Raw genomic sequence first — 19,334 nt, 5'->3', positions numbered from 1 at the left:
GCCACTGCAATGAGAAGCCCATGCACCCCAACAAAGAGTAGGCCCCGCTTGCCACAACTAGAGAAAGCCCATGCACAGCAACGAAGACCTAATGCAGCCAAAGATAAATGATAATAAATAAAGTAAATATTTTTAAAAATCTTATCTATAAAAAAAAAAGAAGAGGACAAGAGGGAGCTCCCTGGTGGCCTGATGGTTAGGATTCTGGGCTTCCACTGCCGTGGCCCGGGTTCAATCCCTGCTCTGGGAACTGAGATCCTGCAAGTCGAGTGGCATGGCCAAGAAAACAAACAAAAGAACAGACAAAAAAAAAAAAAGGAGGACAGGACACAGAGAAACACACAAAGAGAAGACCATGTGACAAAAGAGGCAGAGATGAGTGATGTATCTACAAGCTAAGGAAGGCCAAGAATTGCCTGCAGCTACCAGGAGAGAGACCTGGGATAGATTCTCCTGCAGAGCCTCCAGAAGGATGTAACCTTCCTGACACCTTGATTTTAGACTCCTGGCCTCATGAACTGTGAGACAATAAATTTCAGTTGTTCGAAGCCACCTGGTTTGTGGTACTCCACTATGGCAGCCCCAGGACACTCATCCAGGGGGCCCTTCCCTGCCCTCCACGTGCTGGGATGAGGGCTGCAGGTCAGGCCCTCCACCCGGGGACCAACAGTCCCACTGCCCACCAAGGACCACGAGACAGCGGAGACTTCAAAGAGATGTTCCTTTTAATAACTGAGTCACCCAGAGCCACGGCCCATGGGCTGAGCCCCTGGGCAGGGCTGGTGGCCAGACCCTATCGGCTTCCAGTGGCACCACTCGGCTTTTCTAAAATGAAGCCTGGAGTGGGCTGGCAGCGGGGCCCAGACTGGGAAGATCCCGGCCCATCGGGCTGTGCGTGGTCCCAGCTGTAGCATCTCGGCACCAGTTACAAAGTGGAATGCTTCTCGAAGGGCACAGTCAGGAGTCGGGCTGCTGCCTCGTCCAGGAACCAGCAAAGTTTCCCAGTGCGGGGCTGGACCAGGGCGGCGGGGAGCGGGTTTTCCTCCTTGTCCTCCAAAATGCGCTGTGTGGAGAGGGCAGGAGCGTGGGACCCTGCCCACACCCCAGCACCCTTGGACCTCTCCTACCCTCAAGTGGTGATATCGCCCATCCCGGATGTCCTAGCTTCAAGCAATCAGGAGGGATGGGGTCTCTTCCTTTTTATCATGTGACTGTTTAATATGGGGGTCAGCACACCTCTTCTACAAAGACCAGAGAGTCACTATTTCGGCTCTGCAGATCACACCCCGTCTCTGTTACAACTACTCAGCTCTGCTGTTACAGGGCAAAAGCAGCTTTCTAAAGTGCTTGATTTCTTTATTTCAATTGTTTTTTATTTAACAATTAAATATATATGTATATGCATTAAGTGCTACGAATTTACCTCTGAGCAGTTTTGGCCTCATCTCATCCATTTCATTTCATAATTGTTAACTCCTAACTACCCTGTATTTGCAGTTTTCATCTCCCCTTCAACCCAAGAATTATTGAAATATACTGGGATCTGGTGCTTTCAGCACAGTAGTGTCTAGGGCCATATTCTATGCCTACAACCTTCTTGGGAAGGGGGCCCTCAGCTGTTACCTTCAGAACAGCTGCCTTGCCTTCTCCAGTTGCCACAAAGATGATAGTTCGAGCTGCATTCAGCACGGGAAGTGTGAGGGTCACGCGCTGTGGAGGTGGCTTCGGGGAGTCGCTGATGGGGGCCACAATCTTCTCCCGCTCCTGGGGAGGGAGGCCCAAGGTAGAGACAGGCAGACAATGTCACTTGACCTCTTGAGTACTCACACATGCCAAGCACTGTCCATCCATCGTTCCATCCCGCCCTACTAATCCCGTGGTACTTGATTTAAGGTTCCTGTTTTAAGGTGGGTGAACTGAGGCTCAGAAGGGTCAAGCCCAGCGGGCATGCCTGTTGGCAGAGGCTGACTCACACCACGCTGTAGGCACCTTCCAGCGCTCTGGAAGCCCCAGATGGCAGAGGCTGGGGCTCAGACATGAGCAGGGCCTTCGTGGGTGTGCTCACCTGCAGGAGGGGGTGGTCTGGGAAGAGTGAGCAGGTGTGGCCATCGGGACCCACACCCAGAATCAGCAGGTCAAACACCGGGATGGAGTCCCCTTGGAATGCCTGGGTGAGGAAAGAAGACAGTCCCAAGAAGTTGTGAGGGAAGGGTGCAGAGGACACAAAGAAACAGTTGTCAGAAAAACAGGTCGCTGTAACCCAGTGAGAAATGCTCAGTCTCACCTGCAAAAAAAGGAACTCTAATCTACAAGGTTCCACATTTCACTGTCCACCTGGCTGACAGTGTGGGTATACAACTGTCCCCAAGATTTGAAGACCCAGGCCCACTACCAGGGTGTCAGAGACCAGGCCACCTTTGGGGTCCCCCAGGGCAGGGCTGTGGCCTCTCAGAGGGGGGATCCTCAAAGGGGGCTCTGCAGGGTGAGGCTGGGTTTGCTGACTGCCCCCAGGGAGAATTTCTGCCAGTGCTGAGCACACAGTGCCCCCAGCAGGGCGGCTCCGGCACTCTGGGAGAGGCCATCGGATGGAGGAGGTCTTGCTGCAGCTACTCCGAGGGACTCACCTGTCTCAGCTTCTTGGCATAGTCCTCAGCTGCCTCCTCCACGGGCAGCTCGGGGTTAACAGTGATCACCTGGCTGTCGGGGATCGGCAGCCTGGAGAGCAGGTGGGTCTGCAGCAGACGGAGGCACAGTGTCACCAACAGAAACACACAGTTTGTGGTGGCATGGGACCTGCACCTATGACTACCTGGATCCTCCAGGTGAGGACTGACTGTCATTATACCCACTTCCCGTGTGAGTGAGGATCCCAGTGGCATTCTGCCAGGGGTCTTTCAAGTCCATGGTGCTTGGGGGCCTCCCGGCTCCAGCCTGCACCTGTTTGGCCATACCACAGCCCTGTTTCTAAACCCCCAGGGTGGGGAAAGGGGGGTGTGGGATGAATTGGGAGATTGGGATTGACACATACACGCTACTATGTATAAAATAGATAACTAATGAGAACCTCCTGTATAGCACAGGGAACTCAGTGCTCTGTGGTGACCTAAATGGGAAGGAAATCTAAAAAAGAGGGGATATATGTGTACTTATAGCTGATTCACTTCGCTGTGCAGCGGAAACTAACACAACACTGTAAAGCAATTATACTCCAATAAAAGTAAACAAACAAACAAACAAACAAACCCCCAGGGTCCTTTGGCCTTCAGGATAAAACCTAGCTCCTCTCTGCCCTCCACGAGGCCCTGCTGACCTTCCTGCCTCAGTGGGTACACCAGCTGCTGACCCTGCCTGGGAAACTTACACATCCCTCAAGCTGCCTCGTCTGAGCAGCCACCCCTGCCTGCACCTCCCCCGTAGTGCTGCCTGGTGGCATGACATATAATTGTGAAAAGCACTGATTTGTCTTCTGGGCTGCCACTACGGGGTGAGCGTGCCCAGCACATAGCAGGCACCCCAACCTAGTATGCGTGGGTTTAATGCAGAAGCACCTGGAATCAGGCCTCCCGCAAGGCAGAGGGCTCTAGCCCTCGCCCATGGAGATGAGCCCCAGGGCCTTGGATCTGCCCTGGGATGGATGCTGGCAACCCCCACCCCAGTGCCTCCTTTTAGGCAGGGACTAGCTCAGCCGAGGCAATGCTGAGCTGAACCACAGAGTAAAAGCAGGTAAACAATACAGTTTTTGGAGCAGTGGGGGAAGGCGGCAGGGACATGGGACAAACCCGCCAGACCTTATGGCGCTGACCCCCCTGAATGCTGGCCTGAGTGTGGGCTCTGTGTTGAGGGTAATGGGGAGCCAAGGAGGGTGTATGAGCTGGGGAGGGGCACGATCAGATCCATCGTTGGAAAGACCTGCTTTGTCCAAGGTCCCCATCTATACACACCCTTGGGGATTGTACTGAGCAAAGCCGGATGGAGCACGGGTGCCCCATTTCTGTCACCTGAGTCCCCTCCTTAGCTACCCTCCCCCACAGGGTCAGAGCCATTCCCTCCTCCTCAGTTTGGGCTTCCAGGGAGCCCAAGGCTGGGCATCGGTTGGGCAGGTTCCTGGAAGTGGAACTGCTGGTTGATCGGGTGGGCTCTCTCTAAACACTTTGTAGGTGCTGAGGAACCATCCCCGGGAACGTGGCCCCAGCTAATCCCCCCAGCCTGGACAGCAGAAGGCCCATAGAACAGGGTGAGCCATTCATGCTTAGAGAGCCCCAAGGTGGCGGTCCATCCTCAAGGAGAGGAATACCTCTGCATCCCTATACCAGGTCGCTTAGTGGCCCCCCCAAATTCATGTCTACCCAGAACCTCAGTTATTTAGAAAGAGGGTCTTTGCAGTTGTCATTAGTTAAGATGAAGTCAGTGCATTAGGATGGGCCCTAAATCCAATGACTGCTGTCCTTATAAGAGGAGGACACAAAGAGAAAATCAGAGGAGAAGATGATGTAGAAACAGAGGTAGAGGTTGGAGTGATGCAGCCACAAGTCAAGAAACGCCTGGAGCCACCAGAAACTGCAAGAGGCAAGGAAGCCTCCTGCCCTAGAGCCTTTGGAGGGAGCATAGCTCTGCTGAAAACACCTTGATTTTGGACTTCTGGCCTCTAGAACTGTGAATCAACGCCTGTTGTTTTAAGCTACCCATTTGGTGGTACTTTGTTACGGCAGGCCCAGGGAACTAATATGATTCCCCTCACGGGGAAACTGGCAGAAGCAAATCCTCGCCCCACGTTTGTTCCCACCGCACAGCTTTTGCCTCTACTCTACCCTCTGCCCCAGCTCCCCAGTGGCGGGCTCCTCACACCTTCTGGTCACAGCCCAAACGTCACCTCCTCAGAGCCCCCCAGTGCCCACCATCCTGGCTGAAAGATGCTCCCCCCTCTTCCCTGGCACTTTCTTTCATCTTACACTACTATCTTTTGTCCAAACTGCATTACGTTATGGCTCAGGGTGGATTTCCCTTATTTATTGCCCTGTGTGTTGGTACCCCTTGCCCCACAATGAGCCCTGCGAGGGACCTGTCCCTAGTGCTGGATACATGGACACGCATTGAATATCCGTGCAACTTTCTCTTTGACGGTTCTGTTAGAATTCTGTTACTTGAGCAAGTACGGCTTTTCTAATTAAAAGTCTTTCAAAGTCACGCAAAGTAAAAAGAAACAAGAGCCCACTTTTAAATTAGGCTCTGGGGGAAGACACACAGGAAAGCAGACTGAAGGGTGGCCCCTGTCCCTGCTATGGGTCCCAGGTGCTATCTGGGGGGCTGGGCCAGGCAGGTTCATACCCCGGCTCCCTCACTGGTTACCAGGTGACTCTCCTCTTCTGGCCTCAGTTTCTCCATCTATGAAATGGAGGTACTAACAGCCCCCACCTCATAGGCTATTGTGGGGTTTCATGAGATGATGGATAAAGCGCTTGGTAATCAGTAAACCTTCCTGCTTATTACCAAAACAAACAAAACAAACAAAAACCCATCACCTCAAACTTCTTTGTGAAGAGAACTTAACACATCCAGGACCTGAGCGACCTGAGCCTTCTGGCCAAACCTGCACCTCCCACACTTCCCTGGGTGGGTTTTCCTCCTCCATCCATGGCAAGAAGAGTTGACTGAGACGCGGGGGGCTGTGGGGGAGGCGTAGGCACCCAGCTCAGACCAAAGATCCTCCAAGCCTCAGTTTTCCTGCTTGTAAAACGGCGGGCAGGGGGTCCCCTGATTCTATAGGAGTCTGGGGCCCCAGGCCAAAGATAACCAGTCACGGAGTCATCAGCGCCACAAGCTGTGTGGAGACCACCGAGAACTCGTCCAGGTTACAGATGGGGAATCCGAGGCCCAGGTTCCACACCAGATCCCTCCTAGGGGGCTCTTCCCTAACTGCCTTTGCACGCTACGAGCCTGCGGCGCCTGACCTTCTCTAGGTCCCTGGAACGGACCACTCTGTTTCACCTCCACGCCTTTGCCCATGCCATTCCCTCTACCTGGCTACCGGATAAAGCATCAAGAGAGGCTTCAAGGTCCCCACTTTCCACCCGGGTGGCAGTGGAGGTGCAGCCCAGATGGGACCTCAGGGCACCCAGCAGACCATTCCCGGATCCAGTCCAGATAGAGGCAGAGGGCACGGTGTGACCCTGCAATACCCCCGTAGCCTGGTTCAGGCGGTGGGCGCGGCCTTCTCGAAGTGACCCCCGGTGGCCCCCGTAGCCGGGTTCAGGCAATGGGTGCGGCCCTCTCGACGTGACCCCCGGCGGCCCCCGTAGCTCTCACCCGGTAGAGGCCGTACGTGCTCTCGGCGTGCTCGAAGGGCACGAGCCGCTCGTCGCAGAAGCCCAGCGTCCAGCGCGCGAGGCTGGCGGGCCCGGCGGGGGCAGCGGCGGTGGGCAGCTCGCGGGCCAACATCGAGACGAGGCTGCCGCCTGACAGGCCGAGCGTGAAGCGGGCGCGGGCCCCCGCCAGGCAGCACGCTGCCTGCTGCGCCACCAGTTGTGCCAGCGACGCGCCCAGCTCTTGCGAGCTCGAGAAGACCGAGATGAGGCCGGGGGCCGGCGCGGCCATGGCGACGGCGGCAGCAGGGAGGCGGAAGCCCTCCCGGCAGCCGCCAGTGCGCCTGCGCGAAGCCTGGTCCTGGTACACAGCTCTCGGTGCCTTTGGGCGGCTGCTTATAGCACATGCGCAGTCCCACAAGTGAAATCCCGGCGGGGTGGGGCAGCCGGTCCGGCGGCGCTCATTGATTCTTTGCGCGCTCATCGAACTCTTTCCTGGGCTGCGGCAGGCGGAGCAGGTGCAGTTGCGCTCAACCTCCCGGTATCAGGGCGGGGCCCGAGAAGGGAGCTCAAAGCTTCCAGGCTCGGGAAGAAGGGGACCTGGGGTCGGGTGGAGGGAGGCGATTTCCTGGAGGAGGGCGCATTTTGGTGGACTTTGCATTCCTGAACTTATGTTTGTCTTGCTGGTATTTGTCGTCTCTCTCTTTAATTAAAATATAGACTTGATGAGGACAGGGATATTTGTTATGTTCACCGAATCCTCCAAAGCCCCCTGAATTATGGCACAGTGTAGGGGCTGAAAATACACTTGTTGAATTGCTCCTGCATTTTCTCTCTGGAGACCTCTGTGTCTCTCTGAGGACTCAGAGAGTCCTCCACCCTTGGCTCTTGCCTGGAGAAGCTCCCAGACTGAGGCAAATGGGCCTTGGCTGATAAGATAGAATATTCAGGAAATAACATGGGCAGGGAGGACTGGAAGGGGCAGGAGGCCTGGTGGGTCAAGCAGCTGGACCACGTCTCAGAAGCAGAGAGTTTAGGAGAGTGTAGTAAGTGCAATGAGATTTGCATAGGTAGTGCATCTTTAAAAGAAGTGGCAAGAAAACAATTCCATTTACAGTAGCATCAACAAGAATAAAATGCTTAATAAGTTTAGCAAAAGAGGTGCAAGACTTGTACACTGAAAACTATAAAACTTAGCTGAAAAAAGTTGAAAGATGATCTAAGTCAATGGAAAAACATCCGATGTTCATGGGTTGGAAGATTTCATATTGTTAAGATAGCAACACTCAGCCAATTAGTCTATAGATACAATGCGATCCCTATCAAAATTCTGAGAGCCTTTTTTGTAGATATTGACAAGCTGACCTCAAAATTCACATGGAATTGCAAGGACCCCGAATAGCCAACCAATCTGGAAGAAGAACTAAGTTGGAGGACTCACACTTCTTGATTTCAAACTTACTACAAGCTACAGTGACCGAACAGTATGGTATTGACATAAGGATAGACATATATATCAATAGAATAGAACTGAGATGGAAAACAGCAACAACAAACTGTATGTCTTTGGTCAGTGGATCTTCAACAAGGGTGCCAGAACTATTCAATGGGAAAAGAATAGTCTTTTCAACAAATGGTGTGACAGACAGTCACATGCAAAAGAAATGAAGTTGAGGGACTTCCCTGGCGGTCCAGTGGTTAAGACCCTGCTCCCAACGCAGGGGCATGGGTTCGATCCCTGGTCGGGGAACTAAGATCCCACATGCTGCATGGTGCAGGCAAAAAAGAAAAAATATATTTTTTTTTTTAAAAAAGGAATGAAGTTGAACCTTGTAGTAGGCAGAATGATGGTCCCCCCCCCAAGGTGTCCACACTGTAATTCCCGGAACCTGTGAATATGTTAGGTTACTTGGCAGGGGGGAATTAAGGTTGCAGATGGAATTAGGTTGCTAATCAGCTGTCCTTAAAAGAGATTACCTGGATGAGCATAATGTACTCACAGAGGTCACTAAAAATAAAAGAAGGAGGACCAGAGAATTGACAGCATGAAAAAGACTCAACCCACTGTTGCTGGCTTTGAAGATGGAGGAAGAGGCCACGAGCCAAGGAATATTGGCGGTATCTAAATGCTGCACAAGGCAAGGAAATGGATTCTCTCAGAAGCCCCAGAAGGAATGCAGCCCTGCCAAACCTTGATTTTAGTCAAGTAAGATCCATTTCTGACTTCTCACCTTCAAAGCTATAACTGGCGTTATTTTAAGCCACTAAATTGGTGGTGATTTGTTACAGCAGCAGTAGAAAACGAATACAGATCCATACCTCCTGCCATATACAAAAATTTAAATGGGTCAAAGACCTGAATATCAGAGCTAAAACTAAAAAATTCTTAGAAGAAAACAAATGCAAAAAACCTTTCTGTCCTTGGGTTAGACAATGATTCCAAAAGCACGAGCAACAAAAGACAAATACATAAACTGGACTTCATAAAAATGAAAACCTTCTGTGTTTCAAAGGATACTACCAAAAGAGTGAAAAGACAACCCTTGGGGTGGGAGAAATTTGCAAATCATATATCTTATAAGGGTTTAGTATACAGAATATATTAAGAACTCTTACAACTCCAAATAGACAACCAAATTAAAAATTGGGCAAAGGGTCCGAATAAACACTTCTCCAAAGAAGGTATACAAATGGCCAATAAGCACATGAAAAGATGTCCTGTTTATTAGCCCTCAGGGAGATGCAAATCAAAACTACAATGAGGGGCTTCCCTGATGGTGCAGTGGTTGAGTGGGAAGATCCCACATGCCGCGGAGCGGCTGGGCCCGTGAGCCATGGCCACTGAGCCTGCACGTCCGGAGCCTGTGCTCCGCAACGAGAGAGGCCACAACAGTGAGAGGCCCGCGTACCGCAAAAAGATAAATAAATAAAATAAATAAAATAAAACTACAATGAGATATCACTTCATACCTACTAGAATGACTACAATAATGAAACAAGTAGTGCTGATTAGGGTGTGGGAAATTGGAAACTCACACACTGCTGCTGGTGGGGATATAAAATGATGCAGTCACTTTGGAAAACAGTCTGGCAGTTCCTCAAAAGATTAAACATAGAGTTACCGTGTGACCTAGCACTTCCACACCTAGGTTTATACCCAAGAGAATTCAAGACATGTTCGCACAAAAAACATTTGTGTGAATGGTCACAGCAGCGTTACTCACGATAGCCAAAAAGTGGAAATAACTCAGTGTCCATCACCTGGTGAATGGTTAAACAAAATGTGGTCTCTCTTTACAATGGTATATTGTTTGGCCATAAAAAGGAATGAGCTACAACTTGGATGAATCTTAAAAACATATTGAGTGAAATAAGTGAGACGCCAAAGGCCACATATATGATTTCATTTCTATGGAATGTCTAAAACATATCCATAGAGACAGAAAGTAGTACTTGCCAGAGGCTGGGGAAGGGGAACGGGGAGTGACTTCTAAGGGACATGAGATCTCCTTTTGTGGTGATGAAAATATTCTGGAACTAGACAGAGGGGACAGTTGTATAACCTTGTGAATATACTAGAAGCCACTAAGTTGCACATTTTAAATGTTTTTTTATTTTTATTATATTTTAAATTTATTTCATCTTATTTTTATTTTTGGCTGCGTTAGGTCTTCATTGCTGTGCGCGGGCTTTCTCTAGTTGCTGCCAGCGGGGGCTACTCTTCGTTGCGGTGCGCGGGCTTCTCGGTGCGGTGGCTTCTCCTGTTGTGGAGCACGGGCTTCAGTAGTTGCGGCGCATGGGCTCTGCTGCTCCGCGGCATGTGGGATCCTCCCCGACCAGGACTCGAACCTACGTCCCCTGCATTGGCAGACAGACTCCTAACCACTGCGCCACCAGGGAAGCCCTCAGTTGCACATTTTAAGAGGGTGCATTTTATGGTATATGAATAATAGCTCACTTAAAAAATAAACCAGTGATTCAGGCACATGAGACAGCAGGAGCAAAGGCACTGAGGCCAGACACAGGCTGGAAACAACCATCTGTGGTACAAGGAAAAATGCCTGCAGGATGACAGTGCTAGCCAGAGCCTGGAATCTTCCCCAGAGTGATGGAGACCCTCAAGGGGTGTGGGGCAGGGATTCAGCCTGCAGCCGCCCATCCTCAGGAAGCTCTTGGCCCCCAACTCTCCTCCTCCATGTGCCCTCTCGGGCAGCTGCTGCTCCTTCCTGGTCCTTCATGCACTTCTCAGCCCCTGCCTCTCACAGTGTACTTGCCAACGCCAGGCTGGGGCGTTTTTCTTCCCACATCACAAATAAAGACATCCCCTCTGTGCACATCCTTCCAGGGCCCCTCCACAAAGGAGAGGCTCAGGGCACAGCACCTTCGGATCCTAGCTCTCTTCCTGATTTACCGAGGGTCCCGGGGGCAAGTCACAGAGCTTCTCATTTGGTATAAAAAATACAGAGCTATCGAGCCACGAGAAGGCATAGAGGAACATCAAATGCATCTTGCTGAGAGAAGCCAGTCTGAAAAGGTTACACATCTTGTGATTCCAAGTCCATGACACTCTGGAAAAGGCAAAACTCTGGAGACAGTAAAAAGATCAGGGGTTGGGGTAGGAGGAATGAAGAGATGGAACATGGGAATTTTAGGGCAAGAGAAACTATTCTTTGTGATACTGTAACAGTGGATGCATGTCTTTATGCAATTGTTGAAACCCACAGAATGTATAACAGAAGGAACCCTAATGTAAACTGCGGACTTGGCTTAATAATAATGTATCTACATTAGCTCATCAAGTGTGACAAATGTAGCCCACTAATGCCAGATGTTAATTATAGCGCAAACAGTGGCGCAGAGGTGAGAGGGTATATGGGAACTCTGTATTTTCCACTCATTTTCCTGTAAACCTAAAACTGCCCTAATAAGTAAAATCTATTAATTTTATTATTTTTAATAAGTTTATTTATTTTTGGCTGCGTTGGGTCTTCGTTGCTGCACTGGGGCTTTCTCTAGTTGCAGTGAGCCGTGGCTACCCTTCATTGCGGTACACAGGCTTCTCATTGTGGTGGCTGTCTCTTGCTGCGGAGCACGGGCTCTAGAGCCCAGCCTCAGTAGTTGTGGCGCACGGGCTTAGTTGCTCTGCGGCATGTGGGATCTTCCCGAACCAGGGATTGAACCCGTGTTGCCTGCATTGGTAGGCAGATTCTTAACCATTACGCCACCAGGGAAGTCCCCTATTAATTAATTTTAAAAAGCAAACAAACGCGGACCCTGATCCTAAGAGACATCAGGATTATTTTCTTGCTGGTCTGGAGAGAACTTCTTACTGCTGCAACTAGTGTCACAGGCTTTGCAATGAGAAAGGTCCCCACTGGGCCACTTTCTCACCAGAGCCCCTGACAATGAGTTCATTCCCCTCCCTGTGCCTTCAGTTTCTTCATCGGTACAACGGGGACCATGATGATACCTTTGGAGGTGGTTGGATGTCTGAAGGGATGTTACCCAGAATACACTTGCTTATCAGCACACCAGGGAAGCTCCATCCCCACCAGCACCAGATCCTTCTCCCACCCTCACTGGGCATCTCAGAGGCTATACCTTACATCCCCCTCTTTGCAGTGTGGGCAGCCAAGGACCAGCTCCACACATGAGTGGTTCATCCATCCTTGAGCTGGCCAAGGACTCATCCACCCCCCATCCAACCCCAGGGTCGCCCCCTGGGTGCTCCCTCCTAGCAAATGCTCCGTTGTCATAAGACTTTCTTCCTCTGTCCCTTGAAATGGAGACGAGACAGACATTATAATTCTGGAGGGGGGACAGCTGAAGGTGGGAGCTGAGAGTATGAACTCTGGAGCTCAATGTCCTGGGTTCAGATCCCATCTCAGGCAGCTGCCCTTGCAGGCTCAGTGGTTCTCGCCCAGAGCTATGGCCTTACGTGCTGACACCACACACAGAGGGGCTCCCTTCCTGGGGCAGCCGGACATGCCAGGACACACCCTCTGTCCCCGGCCATCCTGTGCACCTGCCGGAACCCAAGGCAGATAGGCTGTCCCTCTCCCGGGACCACCAAGGTCAGCACGGGGCTATGGGAGGACCCGGAGGCTGCAGGGAGGTGGCAAGAACGCTAACCCATGTGCCCCCCCCGCCCCCCATCCCCAGACCCCTGAAGCCTTGCAGGTTGGAGAAGAGGCAACAGGAGCTGTAAGTAAAGGCTGAGTGTGTTTTGCTCATGTCTGGTGACTGTGTGTTCCCCGGTAAGAGGCCTAAAACTGACAGGGTTCTGGGCCACGTGGGGACAAACGGTGAGTGACTGAGTTCCCATCAGGCACCAGACACTCTGCAGGTTTATTTCTTAAATTCAGCTAGGAAACAAAATCTCAGTGCTTAGAAAGGCCCGTGCAAAACAGCATGGGGTCACCTGCTACTGGCCTTGCTGTTCTAGGTGCGGGACGGTGCTGCCGGAGGCAGGGACAGAGGGGCGGTTTTGGTGGCAGGCCCCAACGGTGGGTGTCCAGGCTGAGCCATCGACGAAGCTGATGGGGATGTCCGAGCCATCCTGGCAGGGTTGTCTCAGGATGTCACCAACCCAGGGTCCGAGCTGTCACTAGCAAGGCTAGCGGGACGTTCAATAGGCTGGAACGCCTGAGGCCCAAGAGGCCATCTCAGACGCCACCCCTGGCCTGGAGGCTTCTCTCAACCCCACTGCTGCCACTGCCGTGTGTCCCTCCAGCAGCCACACCAGGTAGGATCCCCAAGAGGCCTCTGCCAGGGTGAGCATCTGAGCAGTGGGCTGAGCAGCCCCCCAGAGCCATCTTCAGGGCCCCTCCAGCAGAAGCTCCGTGGAGACGCCTGACAGGGACATCTGGGCAGGGGAAACATCCAAGTGGTCACAGTCAGTTCCAGAAGTTTCTGGGGTATCAGGAAGGGCAGGCAAGGCAAGGGAGACCCACCAGGGATAGGAAGTGCAAAAGGCAATTGGCCCGGCCGGGGAGAGATTTCCCATTGACCTGCACCCCTGGCCGAGGCCCCCCTGCTCCCGGGCTGGCCAGGCAGACACCCCCGGCTCCTCAGTTCAGCAAGGAGAGTGGAGGGCCTGCCTGGAGCTCATGCAGTGCTACAACGTCCAGGAATCTAGCAGCCTAGGGAGGTCTGGGCTGGGTGGGCCTTGTTAAGGCACAGCTGAGAGGGAGGTGGAGAGGCCCCACTCGGGTTTACCACCCAGTGGGGAGGACCCGCGGAGGCCCCCAAGGCAGCTGGGCCTCCGCACAGACACCAGCTCCCAGGAAATGTCTGTTCTACTTTCGGCAGGAAGAGGGCAGGGGAGGAAAGATGGAGGAGAGAGGTGAGCGCAGTCAGGGACAGGAGGGAGGCCGAGAAGCAGGGCGCAGAGACAGACACACACACAGACACAGGAGTGGAGGACAGGCAGGGGGCAACCAGAGGGGGAGAGGAGGAGGGTGAAGGCGGGAAATACAGGCTCCTCCTGGGATCCAGTTTCTCTGCCCCCAGGACAGGGCAGGGCTGTCTGGCTCAAGCCCCCCTCGCTTGCTGGGCCTGCTGCAAAGTCTCTGGTGGGCCGAGGAAGAGCGTCAGAGGGAGAAGGCGCCCGAACAGATGCGGGTGTAGACACCCTGATCCAGAGGCAGGTAGTGGCCCTGCTTCAGGTCCAGGAAGAAGAGCCGGTCTGAGGTCTGGCGTGGGTCGAAGCCCTCGTGCTGCAGCCTCGTCTTCTGAATCTTGAAGGTGCCTGTGGGGATGGGGGTGGGGGTGGAAGTGGGGGTGGGGTGGAGACTCGGCAGGGGGATTCCAGGAATCTCCCCCCCCTCAACTCGCCATCCTGTCCTGCACCTCCAGGCCTCTGAAGAGGCCTCTGCTAGGAACATTCTTCCCCATTTTGCCTGCCTGACTCCCCCCTGGCCTTTGGATCTCAGCTTCATGCCCTCTCCTCCAGGGAGGCCTCCCTGACCACCCTCATCATGGCCTGAAACTCTGTGTACCCCCTGCCTGGTCACGTGCCGACCCCCCACAAGACCAAGAAGGTGACAGGGCTGGCTCTGTCACACAGTAGGTCAGGAGTCAGCAACTTATAGGCCCATGGCCCACCCCACGGGCCAGATTCGGCCCACCATTCGAGGTGGGCCACGCCCATTCACGTACACACTGTTTACTGTTGCTTTTGCCCTACAGCTGCAGAGCTGAATTATTGCTGCAGAGGCTGTGGCCCACAACTGAAAATATTTACCATCTGGGACTTTAAGAAAAAGTTTGCACTCCCTGCGGTAGACTATTAAAGGAGGGTTTTGTGAAAGACAGGGTTAGGGTTGGTACAAAAAAAATGGAGGGAAAATCCCTGTGTGCTCTAGAGTTGGGAAAGTTTTTTTTCCTTTCAAATGAAACTTCAAAAGCACAAACCTGTGTGCATTGGTGGCAGAGTGGTGAGCATAGCTGCCTTCCAAAAGCACAAACCACAAAATTGAAAAAGCAGAGGCGGTAGTGGTGGTGGTGTTTAAGTTTGTATCAAAATTAGAGGCTTCTTTTCAATAAAGGGCACCATGGACAGAGTTAAGAGATTCCAAAACAGAAGAGATGTAGAAGGTCTGAAACCACTAAGGAATTAACATTTAGACTATTACGGGAAATTTCCGTAAATCACAAAGAAAGATGAGGCAATACAAAGACGGGTCAAAGATACGAAGGGTGATTTACAGCAGAGGAAACCTCAGAGGTGTGAGATGATTTGCTCAAATTTCCTAGTCATCAGAAAAAATGCTGAATATAAAGAAATGCACCCAATACTGCAGGATACCCAGTGGGAGTGCGAGTGAGAACCAGAAAGAAATAAGTATGTAAATAAAACAAGAAAAGGGCTTGGCCCACAGTGCCGGCTGGCCATGAACCATTACGTCGGACCTGGCACAGGGACTGAACTAGGACAAATAAGTAAATGACTGAGGAACTAAAAGACAGATGGATACACGAAGAGACGGGGGCCGCACCTGTGGTGTCCACCTGGGGCAGGAGGCGCAGGAAGATGGGCCGTGCGTAGGGTGCCAGCACCTTCTGCAGCTCCTGGTACAGGGCATTGGGGCTCAGCTGGCCGTGGGGGTCCGCAATGGCCGCCATGCCTGCTTTGCCCTCCACCCCTGGAGACAGAGGTTTGCCTGAGACCACCACCCTTCGCCCCTCCATGGGACCAGATCCACCCTCCAACGGTGGCCCCTGGCTTCTGACCTCCAGTCCCTTCCACCTGGAATAATGCTCGCCAAAGCAGCAAACATTTTATGGAGCGCCTGCTGCACTCCCTGCAGCCCTGAGCCACAGCTGATTTCATGAGCCCATTTTCTGGATGAGGAAACTGAGGCTCAACATCAGGCATGAGGAGAGATTCCAGACCCAGGCTGCCACCCTGTCGGGTGCAGTTGTCCAGGTTGTTCACTGCTTTAGGTCCTGCCTACAAGGGTACCTGTACCTCCAAGCTCCTCCTGGCTGGGCTCCTCCAGGACTGCTCCCAGGACCCTAGAACCACCCCCAGAGCCCCCAGCTTGCCTGGCACGGCCACCCCGTACACGGCCACGTCTGTCTGGCCCAGCAGGCGACTCAGCACGCCCTCCACCTCAGTGGTGGAGACGTTCTCCCCACGCCAGCGGAAGGTGTCCCCGCTGCGGTCCCGGAAGTACATATAGCCCAGCTCGTCCATCACCAGCACGTCGCCTGGCAGAGAGGAGAGGGGGAGGTAAGACGGCGACCTGCCATCCCCGCGGCCGGCCCCCAGGGTCTGCACACCTGAGAGGTAGGCGCTGTCCCCCTTGCGGAAGACGCTGTGGGTGATCTTCCTGCTCGTGGCGCTCTCACTGATGTAGCCATCGAAGCGACGCAGAGGGTCTTGCTGGTTGATCTGGCCCACGAGGAGGCCGGGCTCCCCTAGGGAGGAGGCGGCGCTCGGGCTGTGCTGGGCAGGCAGGAGGCGGGGGGCCCCGGCTCCCCGGGGGACTGGGCAGGACCCTGCTCACCGGCCTGGCATGGGATGCAGAGGCCCTGGGCATCCCGCAGTAGTTCCATGGTGTCCTCATTGACCTTCACCAGTCGGATGGGGTACACATTGGGCAGGATGCGGCTGTTGAAGCCACAGGAGCCGACCTGGGATGCGGCCAGCCGAGTCAACGAGGAGCCCCGGTGTGACACGGTGTCCTCCCCCCCCACACACACACACCTTGCCTCTCCTGCCCCAGGGCCTGGAATTAGCACTCCCTAGTGTCACCCAACTCTGTGACCTTGGGTGATCTGAAAGAGGGGGGTATTAAGTGCAGCATCCTGCCAGGAATCGTGCCCCCCTCTCCCACCTTCCCAGCCTCCCTTGCAGTCATGTGAGGAGACCTGCCAGCCGGCCGCCACTTCCTGGTCCTTAAAACTTTCCAGGCTGGCAGGAAGTGGATGGCCAAAGTGATCCTGAAGCCACGTAGGGACACTGGCAGAGCTTCTGCCCGCTGCCCACTGCATGTCACCCTGCCTGGCTCAGTGCTATGAGCAGAAAGGCCTAATGGGTTCCTGCCGCTGCACACGGCTGGGTGTATTTGTTAGAGCGGCAACCTCTGCTGGTACGGCCAGAGTGTGCTCTGGGGCTGTCCGTTCAACAGACGTGCATGGTGGGGACTGTGCCTTGTCCTCAGGTGCTGGGGACCCAGCAGCGAGAGACAGAAAGAACCCCTACCCACTAGGGCGATGTATTATTCTTCTCGTTCTCTGTTCCTGACTTTGGATGGGAAGGGCTTAAGAAGGGAGAAGGAGGGTCCTGAGAGGGCAGAGTGGAGATAATAATTATTAATCATAAAAGCATCTGTTTGCAGAGTGCCTACTGCACGGGGAAGGGGTGCTGTGCTGAGCTCGTGATGTTGGGTGATTAGAACAAACCTGATAAGTTGTTAACCCCATTTACAGATAAGGAAACGAAGACCCAAGGAGTCTGAGTGACTTGCCCGGTAGGAGGAGATCAGCACGCCATTTCTGGCCCTGGACCCCCCAGAGCCTTGCTCTTCCCTGCCACCTCCACTGCTACAAATTGAGGCTCAGAAAGGCTGAGGTGATTGCCCAGGGCAACAGTCACGCTGTGAATTTGAACTCAGGGGCGACAGTCACATGACTGGACAAGCCAGAAGAAAGCATCCGAGTGCCCTGGCCGAACTGCCCACCACAATCCAGGCTGTTCTTTGGGGACACGGGGCCGGCGAGGCATAGGTAGCAGCGATCCCTGAACCCCGAGACCTGCCCGGGCCGGGCCGCCCCGCCCACGCCCACCTTCCCGTCCATGTTGGCGATGCTGCAGTTGCACTCGGTGGCTCCGTAGAACTCGCCGACCTGGCGCACGCCGAAGCGCTCCGTGAACTCCTCCCAGATGGCTGGCCGCAACCCGTTGCCCACCGCCAGGCGCACGCGGTGCCGCCCTTCTGCCTCGCTCACCGGCTGTTTCAGCAGGTAGCGGCAGATCTCCCCGATGTACTGGACCACCTAGGTGGGTGGGAAGTGAGCAGTGGGCGCCTGCGCTGGAGCAGAGAGGAGCCGGCTGGGGGTGGAGGCTGCCGCGGGCCAGAGACCCCCAGACCCAGCGACCTCCCCCACTCCAACCTGGGCGCTAGGAACAAAACGGCCTTAAAGATGATAATAGCAAGGAAACAGACCAGGCCTATCCATTCCCTCAATCCCCAACACTCCTTCCACCTGAGTGGATGCATTGCGTCCCCCATGCCCCTCCAGCGGTCCCTCTATCCCCTCCGCTGCTTTCTTGGGACACCACGTGTGGTGCACGCAGGCCAGGAAGGTGAGCCGTGGCGTTGGCACTCCACAGGGCAACCCTCAGCCCAGAGGCGATGTGCTCTACACTGTTCCCTAGAGCCCCAACCATCTGAGCTCGGGGCGCCCACAGTCCTGATCCTGGGGTGGGACCACTCTCAGATGCATGCTCTTCGCTGCCTCCCTGAAGTCACAGCAGGGACCCAGCCCCAGTTGCCCATGGAGTCACCTACTCACTGCCCCCCGCCGCACCGCCCCCTGGGCTCCTTCTCTCCCTGTCTTGTGGCTCCACCCCCTGGGGTCAAGTCCCAGATACCCCAGGTGCCCTTGAGTCCTCATCTCCAGGACGGCTTCTTAATGATACCCTCCCCATTTTACAGATGGAGAAACTGAGGTTCACAGACAGTAAGTAACCACCAAGGCTGATAATGTGGTAAAATTTGTTATGTATCTGGGCATCCTGGCTCCAGAGTCTCAATGAAGCAGTTACATGTTCAGAATTAACCACCATGGCCATCAGTACGGCTTCAAAGTACTCACTAGATGGAGTACAAAATTCGACCTGTGATCAATTCCATGTGACCCTGCCGCCCTCACTGCCCCCTGTCCTTCTAACTCCTAGGCTCACTCGGCTCTGCCACGTGGGTCTCCTCCTCAGGGCCTTTGCACATACTGTGCCCTCTGCCTAGAACAATCTTCCCCCAGATGCACCTGGGTCCTCAGGTCTCGGCTCAAATGTCACCGTGACTGAGAGGTATTCCTTGAGCAGGACTTAATAAGTATCTGATAAATACGAGTGCATTGAGCACTCGCTACCAGCCAAGCGGAGAGCTCATCTGTTTCATCTTCCTGAGACTCCATGTTGGAGAGGAAGGTACTGAGACCCAGAGAGGGGACACAGTTGGCCCAAGATCACCCGCTGCTGACCAGGAAGCAAGCCCCAGGCAAGGCAAGGTCAGAGACCCTGATGGTTTCTCTCCCTCTGCCCCCAGGCTCCCTGATGTGCTTTGGGTGTGGCCCAGCCCACCCCATCTCCAGGATAGAACAAGTCATACGGCCTGGCCAATCATTCCAGTCCATCCCCAGACACTGATTGGTTCAAGGATAAGCATGTGACCACAGCTAAACCAATGAGAATCAGCCCTGAGACTTTTAATGGACTGGTGGGAAGACAGGCTCTTTCTCAACTAGAACTGCAGGGAACACTCCTGGAAAAGCAGGGCTGGGAAGGAAGCCACCCACTAAGGA

General features: G+C 53.8%; 2 protein-coding genes and 1 long non-coding RNA gene across 8 annotated transcripts in view; all 3 read right to left on the bottom strand.

Moving 5' to 3' along the window:
• Nucleotides 1–704: 704 nt before the first annotated feature.
• Nucleotides 705–6,662, bottom strand: PGLS (6-phosphogluconolactonase). The gene is made up of 5 exons (XM_060144717.1): nt 6,304–6,662; nt 2,625–2,732; nt 2,066–2,167; nt 1,624–1,764; nt 705–1,063 (listed from the first exon to the last, which is right to left on the bottom strand). The coding sequence occupies exons 1-5, from the start codon at nt 6,589–6,591 to the stop codon at nt 926–928; spliced, it is 777 nt and encodes a 258-aa protein (XP_060000700.1). The 5' UTR covers nt 6,592–6,662; the 3' UTR covers nt 705–925.
• Nucleotides 6,663–9,889: 3,227 nt separating this feature from the next.
• LOC132517458 (uncharacterized) lies at nt 9,890–12,436 on the bottom strand. Its single transcript, XR_009539747.1, has 2 exons — nt 11,901–12,436; nt 9,890–10,882 (listed from the first exon to the last, which is right to left on the bottom strand). It is a non-coding gene; the product is annotated as an uncharacterized LOC132517458 (long non-coding RNA).
• A 192-nt stretch (nt 12,437–12,628) lies between these two features.
• SLC27A1 (solute carrier family 27 member 1) overlaps nt 12,629–19,334 on the bottom strand; it is a 31,332-nt gene continuing 24,626 nt past the window's right edge. For 3 of the 6 annotated variants that reach the window (XM_060144711.1, XM_060144714.1, XM_060144710.1), the window contains exons 8-12: nt 17,595–17,804; nt 16,313–16,439; nt 15,849–16,223; nt 15,299–15,445; nt 12,629–14,049 (exon numbers count right to left, since the gene is read on the bottom strand). In XM_060144711.1, the coding sequence (XP_060000694.1) occupies nt 13,892–14,049; nt 15,299–15,445; nt 15,849–16,223; nt 16,313–16,439; nt 17,595–17,804 (1,017 nt within the window). In that variant the 3' untranslated portion in view covers nt 12,629–13,891. Of the gene's footprint in view, nt 14,050–15,298; nt 15,446–15,549; nt 16,224–16,312; nt 16,440–17,594; nt 17,805–19,334 lie in introns of those variants that run through there. The other 3 variants (XM_060144716.1, XM_060144715.1, XR_009539746.1) reach the window with 2 other exon arrangements.

The sequence above is a fragment of the Lagenorhynchus albirostris genome, chromosome 3 (assembly GCF_949774975.1).
Source record: "Lagenorhynchus albirostris chromosome 3, mLagAlb1.1, whole genome shotgun sequence".
Lineage (NCBI taxonomy): Eukaryota > Metazoa > Chordata > Mammalia > Artiodactyla > Delphinidae > Lagenorhynchus > Lagenorhynchus albirostris.
The sequence above is the reverse complement of the archived record's forward strand: the minus strand, read 5'-3'. Positions and strand labels throughout refer to the sequence as shown.

Coding starts and splice junctions, on each gene's coding strand:
- PGLS (XM_060144717.1), bottom strand. CDS start 6,591: ATGGCCGCGCCGGCCCCCGGCCTCATCTCGGTCTTCTCGAGCTCGCAA. Junction 1,765..2,065: donor CAGACCACCCCCTCCTGCAG/GTGAGCACACCC, acceptor CTCCCTCCCCAG/GAGCGGGAGAAGATTGTGGC. Junction 1,064..1,623: donor GCAAGGCAGCTGTTCTGAAG/GTAACAGCTGAG, acceptor CTCTCCACACAG/CGCATTTTGGAGGACAAGGA.